Source organism: Bombyx mori, chromosome 15 (genome assembly GCF_030269925.1).
Source record: "Bombyx mori chromosome 15, ASM3026992v2".
NCBI lineage: Eukaryota > Metazoa > Arthropoda > Insecta > Lepidoptera > Bombycidae > Bombyx > Bombyx mori.
The window spans coordinates 16,789,422-16,802,102 of NC_085121.1; the positions used below are offsets into that span (position 1 = coordinate 16,789,422).

The 12,681-nt window shown below is 43.7% G+C and overlaps 1 protein-coding gene across 1 annotated transcript; it reads right to left on the minus strand.

Moving 5' to 3' along the window:
• Nucleotides 1-3,187: 3,187 nt before the first annotated feature.
• On the minus strand, nt 3,188-11,390 carry LOC100134929 (carboxypeptidase inhibitor). The gene is made up of 3 exons (NM_001113274.1): nt 11,306-11,390; nt 9,953-10,102; nt 3,188-3,338 (listed from the first exon to the last, which is right to left on the minus strand). Exons 1-3 carry the CDS (start codon nt 11,364-11,366, stop codon nt 3,208-3,210), a joined length of 342 nt encoding a protein of 113 aa, NP_001106745.1. The 5' UTR covers nt 11,367-11,390; the 3' UTR covers nt 3,188-3,207.
• Nucleotides 11,391-12,681: the final 1,291 nt, after the last annotated feature.

Consider the following 12,681-nt stretch of genomic DNA (forward strand, 5'->3'; position numbering starts at 1 on the left):
TGATTTAAATTACTAATATCTATGAGCGAAAGTAACAGTCTTTCGGATTTCCCAATAAAAAAATTACAGCAAAGAAATGGGGCTTTGTTTAGTGACGGCTATTTGCAAAAAAATTACCGCAACCCCAAGGATTTGTCTAGATCATCATCTTTGAGCTGACGTAGATATTAATTAGTCTTATCTGCTATGCTGAGTCTCTGAAGCGTAACTATTACTGATGATGAAATACTATCGGAGTAACGCCAAGGTGCAATGGCGTCTTCTTATTGACTTGTTGCAGAATGAGCCGATCTCTTCATTATTTTTTTGATATAGTGGGCGTATGTATGCTGGGTAGTCGTTCAAAGAGATTGCGCAGCACGAAACGAAAACAGTTCCTGGACGTCTAAAAAAAAGGAAAGAAATTACACTGGAATATCTTCTATTGCTAAATTGATACTGATATAACTCCTGTTCATATCATAAGCGCGTGTTTGGAGGCGTGAGCAGTACGCAGTAACCTCGACTCTATCTCTCTGTTATAAATACACGAACTCTTGACACTGAGGCATATTGCTGTCCATCTAATTCTTTGCCCTGTCTTATAATTGCTTATGATACATTTTGGTTCTTATGAATTTAGAGGACCCATGTGGCACAATCCAGGCCAGCTTATCCCAGTGCCAGCCAGTATCCCATAATATTCCGAATTATAATGTCACCATTGGTGGCGAGACTCGCCTTAATGGTTAAGAAAGGCAAAGAAAACGATTCGGGAGTAGCGAAGCGTCTATTTTCCTTTTTAACCTGTTCAATTTCGATCAATAGTGGTTCAAAGTGTGTTGTAAGTAGGTACCACAATCCGATATGTTTCTGCCGTACGCATTGATTTTGTTTGTATTCTAGTTTTAGGCATACGATAACCAGTATTCGAAAGAAATTTCCACATTAACCTCAACACGGGAAATGGCAATAATGTAGGTGTATATAGCTTTAGGTAAATTGCAGGAGACCTCCAAATTTTTGTATGTATTACTTTCATGAAAGAAAAAAAAACTAACTAATCACAGTTTCCAACGTGAATGATGTGTCTGGTGATCTTACAATACAAATAAAGAGGTCTATAATGCGGTAAAACTAAACCAATTTAAGAGCTCTGGGCTGAAATCTAGTTGGTTTTGCATCGTTAACTTTAACTTTAGTCTGTACGAGATAAATTTGGCACATCGTAGACGCAACGACCAAACGGGGCCCACTTTAGGATACTAAAAACAGATTTATTCACTGGTAATTGTCGAAAAAGTTAAATTGCTTTGAGATTTGATATCTTTGGTCGTTCGAAAAGGATCAAATTTCGGGGCACTATGGCTTCGTTTGATGAAGTTTTTAGGGATGACTTTACTAGGTGGTTCTTGGAACACCGTTCTTTAGAATTGTATCTTTGATTGATCCTTTGAAGATTTTGGTTCATATTTCAAAAGCCACTGCCAAAGACAATGTTATTGAAAAAATAACTAAATTAACTTAGTAATCATCTTGAGCTTAGTTTGATATTTTTGTATATTATCAGAGCAGACATCATAACATTTAACTCAAAGCTCCTTTGCAGTATCAATGAGCAGCTTATCAAGTCAAGCTTATCTGTCGTGGTTGGTATTTCTTATTATTGAAGAGACTCTGGGGGCTCACAAGGAGTTCATTGAAACAAAACAAAATTGAAGTTCTAGTAATGAAGTATGCTAAAAATATTGCAAAAGTAGTTCAGTTTAGTTAAGTTCAATTTTTTGTATTTTCAGTTTAGATATTGGATAGAAAGTTCCACTTTCTGTTCCAAAAGATCCAATTCGTATTAGGTAATAGATCTGTAAGCAATGATTAGCCTTATATTATAAGATAGTGCCTGTAAGCAATCATTTATAATTCATTCGGATTTCAAAGAACAAGATACATAACCTTTACTCAAACTCGAGATTTACACAAAAAAATAAATTTACGTGCGATATATGCATGTTGAAGTTATTTTTTATTTTTTTTATTGCTTAGGTGGGTGGACGAACTCACAGCTCACCTGATGTTAAGTGGTTACTGGAGTTCATAGACATCTACAAAGTAAATGCGCCACCTACCTTGAGATATAAGTTCTAAGGTCTCAAGTGTAGTTACAACGACTGCCCCACCCTTCAAACCGAAACGCGTTACTGCTTCACGGCAGAAATAGGCAGGGTGGTGGTACCTACCTGTGCGAACTCACAAGAGGCCCTACCACCAGTAATTACGCAAATTATAACTTTGCGAGTTTGATTTTTATAACACGACGTTTGTTATTCCTTTACCGTGGAAATCAATCGTGAATATTTGCTGAGTACGTATTTGTGTGTTAAAATATATGGTCCAGTGAATGGTGCACATTTTGAAACAGCTTGTACACTGAGCATAGATGCTCTCACAGAAACAAATGAGGCAACAGCTGGGTACAACTTTGTATATATAATATTTAAGCTTAAAATTGAATTTGGTTTACAAATATACATGTATATTATTTTTTAAATTTTTATTTATGACTGCGATGGATGGACGGGCTCACGGTCTATCTGCTGTTAAGTGGTCACCGAAACCCATAGACATCAACCACGTCAATGCCACCGCCCGCCTTGAGATATGAGTTCTGAGTCTCAATTTTTACGGTATGTGGGGCTGCCCATGTCTTCAAACTGAAACGTATTTTTGTTTCACGGCAGAAATAGGCAGTGCATAGGTACAGCCCCCTGAGGCTGGTTCACAAGAGATCCTACGACCAGTAGTTACGTAAATATTTTTTGCGGATTTGATATTTAATTTATTACACGACGTTCTTCCTTTACCGTGGAAGTCATTGGATATTATTTGTTAAGTAAGTATTTCATTAGAAAAAAAGCCGTGCTTGCTTGCGGATTCGAACACCGGCACAGTCGTATTGCTCGATACGATACAATATCGATACGATACGATACGATATCGCTCGATACGACTGTGTGTCTGACCGTCTTATCCTTTAGGCCACAATGACTTCAAGACTATCTAAGACAATCGTAACATAAGCTTATAGAATAACACTGAAAATATTTTGGGACTTCTTCTTTATACCACTAAAGAAAAAAACATTAACTTCGTGCCCATTATCGTTGACAAGCCAGATTTGTTCAAAATGTTTAAGTTAGTAAAAGAATAATCGAAGATAACCGTTTATTGTTACACTAAAATACAACAATCATTCCCTTCGGGACAGTCTGAAGCTTCTTCATATATCAAAGATTGACTGCAGTAGCCTTTCGAGAAACATTCTCCGCCGTGCTTCCGACATCTGGTCTCTTTTACGGACACTGAAAAACAAATAAAAAGTCTTTACTACAATATTCAAATCTATCTTCTATCTATATAATTATATATAAAAATGAATTGATGTTCGTTAGTCTCGCTATAACTCGAGAACGGCTGGACCGATTAGACTAATTTTGGTCTTGAATTATTTTTCGAAGTTCAGAGAAGGTTTAAAAGGCACATAAATATGAAAATGCTTGGAATTAATTGAAAATAACAATTTTGTTTTTCCTTTGACGTGTCCCCCGTCGGACGGATTCCTTTTGTTTTTCTTAAGTTTATTTTATACAAAAGTTTAGGTCTTTTATTTCTCGATTGAGGTATGTCCAAGTATGCCGGGTCAGCTAGTGATTAATAAATTTGTATTTGTTTAGTGGTACACAGTAATTTTCAGGACAATTAAACAAAGTCAATTGTAGTACCCAAAATAAAATTGGAAACGTTAAGTCCCATTGAATTGGCTGCTGACATTCAAAATTATTGAAGTGAAACTTCTAATGCGACTTCCAACAAGGTTGCGTTAAACGTTTAACGCTATCATAGAATAGAAAGAGACAGAGCGAGAGTGAATGCGTGGTACTCGGACGCATACGCGTAGTATACCTGTTACAGCGTCCAACATTTTAATAAAGTAGTTATTTAAAAATATGTATATATTTGTATTTCTATATATAATTTAAATATATATAATCATATTATATAATAGAAATATTGAAGATGTCGCATCTATTATATACAGCATTCCCTATTACAAGAGCAATCTGATTTAAGGATGAAAAATGAAGAAAACCACAATACTACACATCGAAAAAGAAGTTTCTCTTCATTCATGTGCACCAAGTTGCTCGCGCAATTTTTTTATAAATAATTGTTAACATTTAGACACGTTAAAATCGTAAACATTCTCTCTATTAATAAAAATAACATAGGGCATTCAATGTAGTGGAAAAAAGGTCGCGGCGTTAATGAAGCGATTACCATTTATCAACAAGACCTTGATCTTTTTGATGTGCCACTCAGAAATCGTCGCCTAATTCTGATAAATTTATCCAAGCGATTATCCGAGCATCGGAATAACACAGCAATAACAATTGAAAATGATTATTCAAATTTATATTTCGATTACTGGTGGTAGGACCTCTTGTGAGTCCGCGCTGGTAGGTGCCACCGCCCTGCCTATTTCTGTCGTGAAGCAGTAATGCGTTTCGGTTTGAAGGGTGGGACAGCCGTTGTAGCTATACTGAGATCTTAGAACTTATATCTCAAGGTGGGTGGCGCATTTACGTTCTAGATGTCCACGGGCTCCAGTAACCACTTAACACCAGGTGGGCTTTTTTTTTTTTTTTTTTTTTTATTTTTTTTTTTATGATTGAAAGTTTACTGGTGGCCCGAAGGCCTTTCCAGTTTCACCAGGACAGGTGGGCGAGCCAAGGCTCAGCCAAGAGGGGTGGGATTTGCTAACAACTGCCCGAGCGCCTCCGAAGGAGACCTAACAACTCAAGAGCAATTGTTTCGCGAATGAATCTACTACCGGATCGGAATCGCGACCCGCTGAGAAGATCCGGCGAGAAACTCAGCGGGCTGATGCATGGGTTAGGTTGCACGTCGACCTCTTTGTCGAGTTCGACGAGTACGGTTACCGGGGTCCCTAAGCCTGCCCCTAGTATTAGAGCTGAAGGCATCTAATGCAAAGGTTATTGGATCTGATGGATCCGTAAGGACGTGTCTAGGGCGTCGACGGTGACTGGCTCCTGCATGATCAGGATTCGGGGAGTAGTCAGCGGCGGCAACGATAAGGCGATTATCATGACGCATAGCCTTATCGAAGTATCGTTCCGACGCTGACTTCATGTATTTCCGAATTGATTCGAGGCCCAGGTCGTCGTGTAGGTCAACGTTCCTCACGAACCACGGAGCCCCGACAGCTAACCTGCAAAAGCGGGATTGTAGGGATTGGAGGGTGTCTATGTGTGTGCGGGCCGCGTGAGCGAACACCACACTCGCGTAAGTCATGACGGGCCTTATGCAAGTTTTGTAAAGTGTCACCTTGTTCCGAAGGGACATTTTACTCCGCTTACAGATCATGGGGTAGAGTCTACCGAGAATAAACGCGGCACGGTCACGGACTGATTTTATATGCGGGCGGAATGTCATCGATGCATCCAGGGTAACGCCCAGGTACTTGACCTTCCTGGCCCAGGGTATGGGTTGTCTAAAGAGAGTAATCGGGGGTGTGAGATTCCTCCTCCTAATCCGGGAGGAAATCCGTGTGGAGCTTCCCCTCTGAAATAGCACCGCAGTACTTTTCGCTGGGTTGATGTCTATGCGCCATTTTCGGAACCACTGTCCTAGGGCTAGGACTGCGCTCTGAAGCTTCTTCGCGATTAGGGACTTATTTCTACTAGAATAGTAAACAGTCGTGTCGTCGGCGAATAAAGCTAAATGGGTCGGCGGCGACCGGGGAATATCGTTGACGAATAAGCTAAATAGGAGGGGTGAGAGGACAGAGCCTTGCGGGACTCCAGCTGTGAGAGGTCGTGGGGAGGAGTGGGTTCCCTCGACTCGATATCGAAAAGAGCGGTTCGACAAGAAGTCCCGTATGATGAGCACGAGACTATCCGGCACGCCCATGTTGAATAGTTTGAAAATCAAACCATTGTGCCAGACTTTGTCGAACGCTTTTGCGACGTCGAAGAAGAGAGCTCCCGTGTATAACGGTTTTGGTCGATTAAGCCCCACAAGAATGTGCTCCGTGAGGCGGTGCACCTGTTGAACGCATGAGTGATTTGTACGGAATCCGAATTGTTCATCGATAAGAATGCCCTTGGATGAGACGAAGTCTCTGAGGCGTTTGTAGAGCAGACGCTCATACAGTTTGCCTAGAGACATGAGGAGGCTAATCGGGCGGTAGCTCGTCGGATGATTTTTTGGTTTACCGGGTTTATGTATGCCGATAACGTCCGCTTCTTTCCACACCGCGGGAAAGATACAGTTCGCTATAGCGGCATTGAAAATAGATGCCAACATCACGATGAGTTGGACGGGTAGAAGTTTAATAACGCGGTTGGATATACCGTCGGAACCGGGAGCCTTGCGAGGACGTAGGTCTTTGATCAAGTCGGGGTGACGGGTGGTAACGCATCAGAGGGTGGCAAGGAGGCTCTGCGTTCTACCTCACTGTCTACTAATTCTACATGAACAGGGTCCACGGATTGAGTGCTGGGCGTGCACTGGGTTTGCAATGTATCGGCCAGCAGCTCTGCTTTTTCGTCATCATCGAACGCCGCGAGTCGGCCTGAGGGGCCTACGAGGGAGGGCATAGTTACTACCGTATCCGATTTGAGAGTACGAGCTAAGCGGTAGTAAGACCTTTGGGAGGGCGCGAGTCCTTCTAAGAAATCAGACCATCTGGCATCTCGGACTTCGGCGATGCGAGACTTTACGTCGCGTTGTAGGGCACGCATTCGAATACGATTTTCCGCGGTAGGATACCTGTCGTAGGCGCGTATCGAGGCGTTCTTAGCTCTAAGGAGTTCCCTAATATCGTCGGACAATTTGAAGCGGTGAAGGAAGTCCTCCGCTACAACTTGTTTCGATGACTATCTAATGTCGAGGTGATGTGTGACGTTAAGATGTCTATGGCTTCAGCGGTATCCTGAGGAGACGGGATAGAGTCCGGGTTAAACGGGAGCGATGGTGGATCAGATTCAGCCAGGCTGATGCCCAGCGTGTGCCAATCCACCACAGTCCTCGTGACGGGAACGGAATCGGGAGCGCGACCGAGCTTCATAACGACGGGACGGTGGTCTGAATCTAACTCTGAAACTACTTCGATCGAGTGTAAGCGCAGAGTTACGTTTTTTAATAACGCTATGTCGAGTATATCCGGGCGATGCGCGATATTTAGCGGGTAGTGAGTCGGGGTTAGCGGAGCGACGATATCGAAGGCGAGATCATCGACTAACGCGTCAAGCCGCCTGCCATTCGGGGTTGTGGTGTGTGAGTTCCACCTGATGTGTTTACAATTTAGGTCGCCCGCCAGAATGACAGAGCTCCCCATACCGAGCAGCGCCTCGATATCACTGCTTAGAACGATCTTATCCGGTGGAAGATAAACGGACGCGATAACGATCGGCGCGTGTCCCGTCAGTGAGATTCGGCACACTGATGCTTCGATATTAGCGAGCGCGGGAGGATCGAGCGGGACGCAATGCAGGGCTCTTCTATAGTAAATGACGGTACCACCACCACGGGCAGAGAGCCTGTCGTTCCTGACCATGTTATAGTTCGCGATTTTAGGGTCACGGCGCGCGGGCTTAAGTAGGGTCTCCTGCACTAAAAAGATATCAATTTGGTGGTCACGCAAAAAGTCAGAAACCTGATCACGTTGATTTGCGAGACCGTAAGCGTTAAAAAATCCTATCGTTACGGATAGGGGCTTTATTCTACTTATATACGCCATTGATTACCGGCGGAGTGAGGGGAGGACGTACGTTTTTAATGACGCGTATACGTCGGCGTATTCCTGCACAACGGCGAAAAAGTGTTGTGCAGTGGAGGCAGCGCGAATGGCGTCGCCCAAAGCGTTAACGCGCTCAAAGTTGATCGACTGAAAGAAGTCGATCGCTAAAGCGAGATTGTCGGACGCGGTCGGAGGGCAAGTCGCGGGAGAGGGACGAGTCGCGGGGGCGGGACGAATCGCGGAGGAGGGAGTTGTAGCCGTGTTCGTGTACGGCAGCGGTTTTGCCCAGGCCGAGACACTGGGCACCGCCGCCGGAACGAACGCTGGCTTAGCCTGCGACGCAGAGGGTGCCGAGGCTTTGATGTCTGGGCCGGAAGCTCGGAGGCGGTTTTGGCGGGCGACGCGGCGATTTATTTTAGGGGCTCGGGGGCAACCACGGTAATTCGCGGGGTGACCCTGTGTTCGACACAGGACGCAGCTAGGCGGTTCCGTCGCGGTTTTTTGGTCGCGAGCGCAGAGGGCCGTGGCGTGATCGCCCAAACACTTAACACATCGGGGGCGCGCGTGACAGTTACGGGAAGAGTGCCCGTACAATTGACAGTTATGGCACTGGCTAGGAGTGCCTTTTTTATGGGGGGCTTCGACAGCGATACCAGAGAGCCTACAGACGGTCTGTGTGTTAAAGATTTTCTTACCCTCGGGGGTAGGCTGGAGAGCGACTAGAACCATATTATATGGCTCCCTACCGCGACCGGTGTGCATACGGTGCACAGAATTCACTGGTAGGCCTTGTTCTAACAGGTCGGCTTTTACGAGCTCTACATCTAACTCTTTAGGGATTCCGCGTATTACAACGCGGAGTTCGCGCTCCTCCTGGAGCGTATACGTATGGAAACTTATACGCTCCTTACGGAGGTAAGAAGAGAGGGCCCTATGGTCGTCGGGTGTTTGAACCTTAATTTGAATGCCGTTCGCGAGGTTACGGGCATTCGTGAAATTTATATTTTTGGCCTTAAGGGCCAGGCAAACTCGATCCCAAGCTGCCTTCTCCTGAAGGATAACCGGGGGAGGGGTCTGGGTTTTATTTTGTGCCACCGGACGCGGCGACGGAGTGGCACGGGCTGGGGGCGCAACGGGAGTCTGAGGGCGGGGGCGCGACGTGTTCACGGTTTTGCTAATTTTAGCGGCCGCGGGAGCTCGAGACTCCGCGGCACGCTTCTTACCCTTCTGTACCAGGGTGAATCCATCCGTCGATGAGGCGGGGGCGAGGTCGACCTCCATGTCCGAGTCAGAGTCGGAGCACGAGGAGGCGGGTGCAGGCGACCTACGAGCAAGTGTAGGTGTTTTAGAGGGCGCGACGGAGGCCGCGGATGATCGCTCAGCTGAAACGATGGTCACGGCGGACGACGCAGCAGCTTTTCTCGCCAGTATAGGCGACACGGGAGCGGCAGGCACGACAGAGGCTGCGGTGCTCAATGCAGAAGCTCTGCACGCAGGTACAGGCGACGCAGGAGCAGCGAGCGCGGCGGAGTCCTCGAGAGGGCTCGCAGTGTGATTGGCCTTGAAGACCAAAAACTCCGAGGCGAGCTGTGGGTGGCGAAGTCGGAGGAATTCCGCGAATACAGCGTCCATGATCGCTGAGTACCCAGGTGGGGCGGCCCCGGGTCTTGAAAACACTCGCCTTGCGGCGAGGCCCCAACTTCTCGGACCTGAGCGGTTCTATTGAACACAGGTGGCAATGCGGCGCGATTACTACAGGACAAAGAAAAAGCACAACAAAACAGAAATTACGAAAAGAAACAAAACAAATAAATACTTGCAGGAAACCACTTTGTCGGCAGATGTACCACGAACACAGAAACAACAAAAGGAAACAAAACAAATAAAAACTTCCAGAAAGAGCACTTAGTCGGCAGATGTACCACAAACACAGGCCGCGCGAACAATGGCTGGGCTAACAAAAGCCGGGCGAACAAAGACCGGGCGATCGAGTGGACGATGAGCACGTCCGCACGTGACGGGTGCCTCTATCGGAATGGGCCAGGTGGGCTGTGAGCTTGTCCACCCATATAAGCAATAAAAAAAATTTTTTTTTACCAAATCGATATCATGTTGGGCACTAAAATAGTTATTTGAAAGCCAACAAAATTTTACCTCCGTAACAGCATTCGATTCCGTCTTTTTGCTGCTTAGGACAGAGTCCAGTTCTGGCTCTGATATCAGATGGACAGTCCTCAGCCACAGTACACAAACCACCTTCCCTGCGGCACGGATCCTCTTGTTCAATGGAATCTATTTCACAGACTGGAACATTCGAAGTGTTACATACACATTTAAAGAATTCAATCTGAGATCTCTTCTGGTGTATTGGACGCTCGACTCGCACATAAAACTGTTGAAGTTTCAATAAAAGGAGACCAGTAGTGTTCTTAGACAATTATATTCACGGAAAGAGGAAGAAGTAACCATGACAGACATTTTTAAACAAGTGACAATAGAGTAATATAAATCAGTATTATAAAATTACCATAGATTACACCAAAAACATTCATATAGTGAAGCGAAATCTTACGCAAGTAGGATGGTTTTTTTTTTATTGCTCAGATGGGTGCACGAGCTCACAGCCCACCTGGTGTCCTGCCTACTCCTACCGCAAAACGGCGTTGCATCCTGGGTTGAAAGACGAGGCTGCCATTATACTATACAACCTTAAGTCTTCTTAGATAGGTGGCCAAGCCCACCTGCTGTTAAGCGTTTATCGGAGCCCACTGGCATCTCCAAGGAAGACGTCCTCCGTTAATTACGGAAATTGAAAGTTTGGCGCATTTGATTTTAAATGCACGATGCTATTCTTACACCGTGAAAGTGAATAATATGTGTTAAGTACGTATTAGAGAAAGTGGTAGCTGCGGGATTATAACTCAGACACAGCTATCTCTTTTAAACGGAATTTTCTTTCCAATGTGTGTAAAGAAAAAAAAAAATAAGTAATTTTTCTATAATGCCTTTGAAATTTTTTAATTACTCTCTGTCATTGAGATAAAAGACTAGAGAGTAGAGAGAGAGAATTTGTGGAAAATAAAGGCTTTAAATGTTGTTTTCTTAATATTGTACCGAAAACTCTATTAAGTCTTCTATCATTATACATATGTATTTAGCACGTTGAGCGCCATATGAAAAGTCGAGTATTTTCAATTCAAGCCACTGTGCTCACCGGTGAGCCTTACCTTACTGAACCGTTCGGATCGTGAGCGTAACCCGTTAGCCTTTAAAAAATTCTAAGCTATACGGTAAAAGTCGCTAATTTTTATCTTCCGTGAAAATTATCGCATGTTATAAATTTTAGAAGAAAAATCTAGATTTGATAAAAATTACTGATTCCCTGATTCTGAATTGGCAGGAATGGTATAGTACACCAATCGGTGATCCGTAAAACGTACAACGTGCTAAGAAATTAAATGTAATTTGTTTAATGAAAAAAAGGAAAGAAAAAAAAGAAACCCTTACAATCATCTTCACTGTTTCCGTAAACTAAAATGCACATTGCACAAAATAATAAAAACTTCATGATGACGTGTTCGCTTTAGTTTTGAACGCGACCAAATGACACGACTGGCACTGGCGCTTATCTTTTATGTGTCATTATTTACATTTCATAAGACACAGTAAAGTTTTAAAACGGTCACTTCGTTCGTATTGGAAATTGTATGGTTTCAACTGCTTTTCCTTTCGAGGGACGACTGAGAGGAAATCTTTAAGCGGATCGATGTCAGTGCTCGGTAGACTGACTCTCTGAATAAATTAATAACAGGGAAAAAATTGCGCATGATCATTACCCCAAATTAGCCCCCAAATTAGGATTCCCTGTGTTATGGGTACCAGAGACAGACATACATACATAAAGATGTTTAAATTTATATATTTATGGAACACCCAGATAAAAAGCAAGCAAACCAGTTCATCACACAAATGTTTCCCCTATGTCGGGATCGAACCCCCGACCCTCGGCGTAATGATCAAGGGCTATAACTATTGCACCACCGAATCAGTCTGTTGTTGAATCTGAATCTCTGAAACCAATACGGGTAAACCTATCTTGTTAATGTCATTAGCAAAATTCAATCGTGCCTTCAATTTCGTTTGTTCTATGATAGATACCCTAGTACCTACTCGTCCTACCCGCACGAGTAGGTACTACCACCTTGCCTATTTCTGCCGTGAAGCAGTAATGCGTTTCGGTTTGAAGGGTGGGGCAGCCGTTGAAATTATACTTGAGACCTTAGAACTTTGTCTCAAGGTGGGTGGCACATTTATGTTGTAGATGTCTTTGGGCTCCAGTAACCATTTAACAGCAGGTGAGCTGTGAGCTCGTCCACCCATCTAAGCAATAAAAAAAAGTCAAATGATACCGAGAGGTCGAAACTAGTAAACTGGTGGATTTGATGTTGACACGATTGCATTCCTGCGTGGTCGAAGGCTTTTAAAACTACTCTTTTGTTGATTATATATTTAACTTGCATCATCGGTAGCTGCCAGAGAAATGACCCATATAGTAATTAATCACGCCAGACATTTATAAAGATCAAAAAGCCTCAATTCAATTATTATACTCATAAAACTAATTCGTATCGAAAACGGTTCTTACAAATTGAACTACTGCAAACGTGTTGCGCTATGTGCAATAAACATGTTTTTACAGTCGGCTTATCTCTAAATAATGAAAACAACGCATCATTGTCGTAAAAATATATTTTTTCTTATGAAGTGTTTTATTTATTTTAAAGCATTAAATCTACATTTTGTTGTGAATTCATGATAGCCTAGATCATCACTGAATAAGTTACATCTAATATATAAAATTCTCGTGTCACAATGTTCGTTCC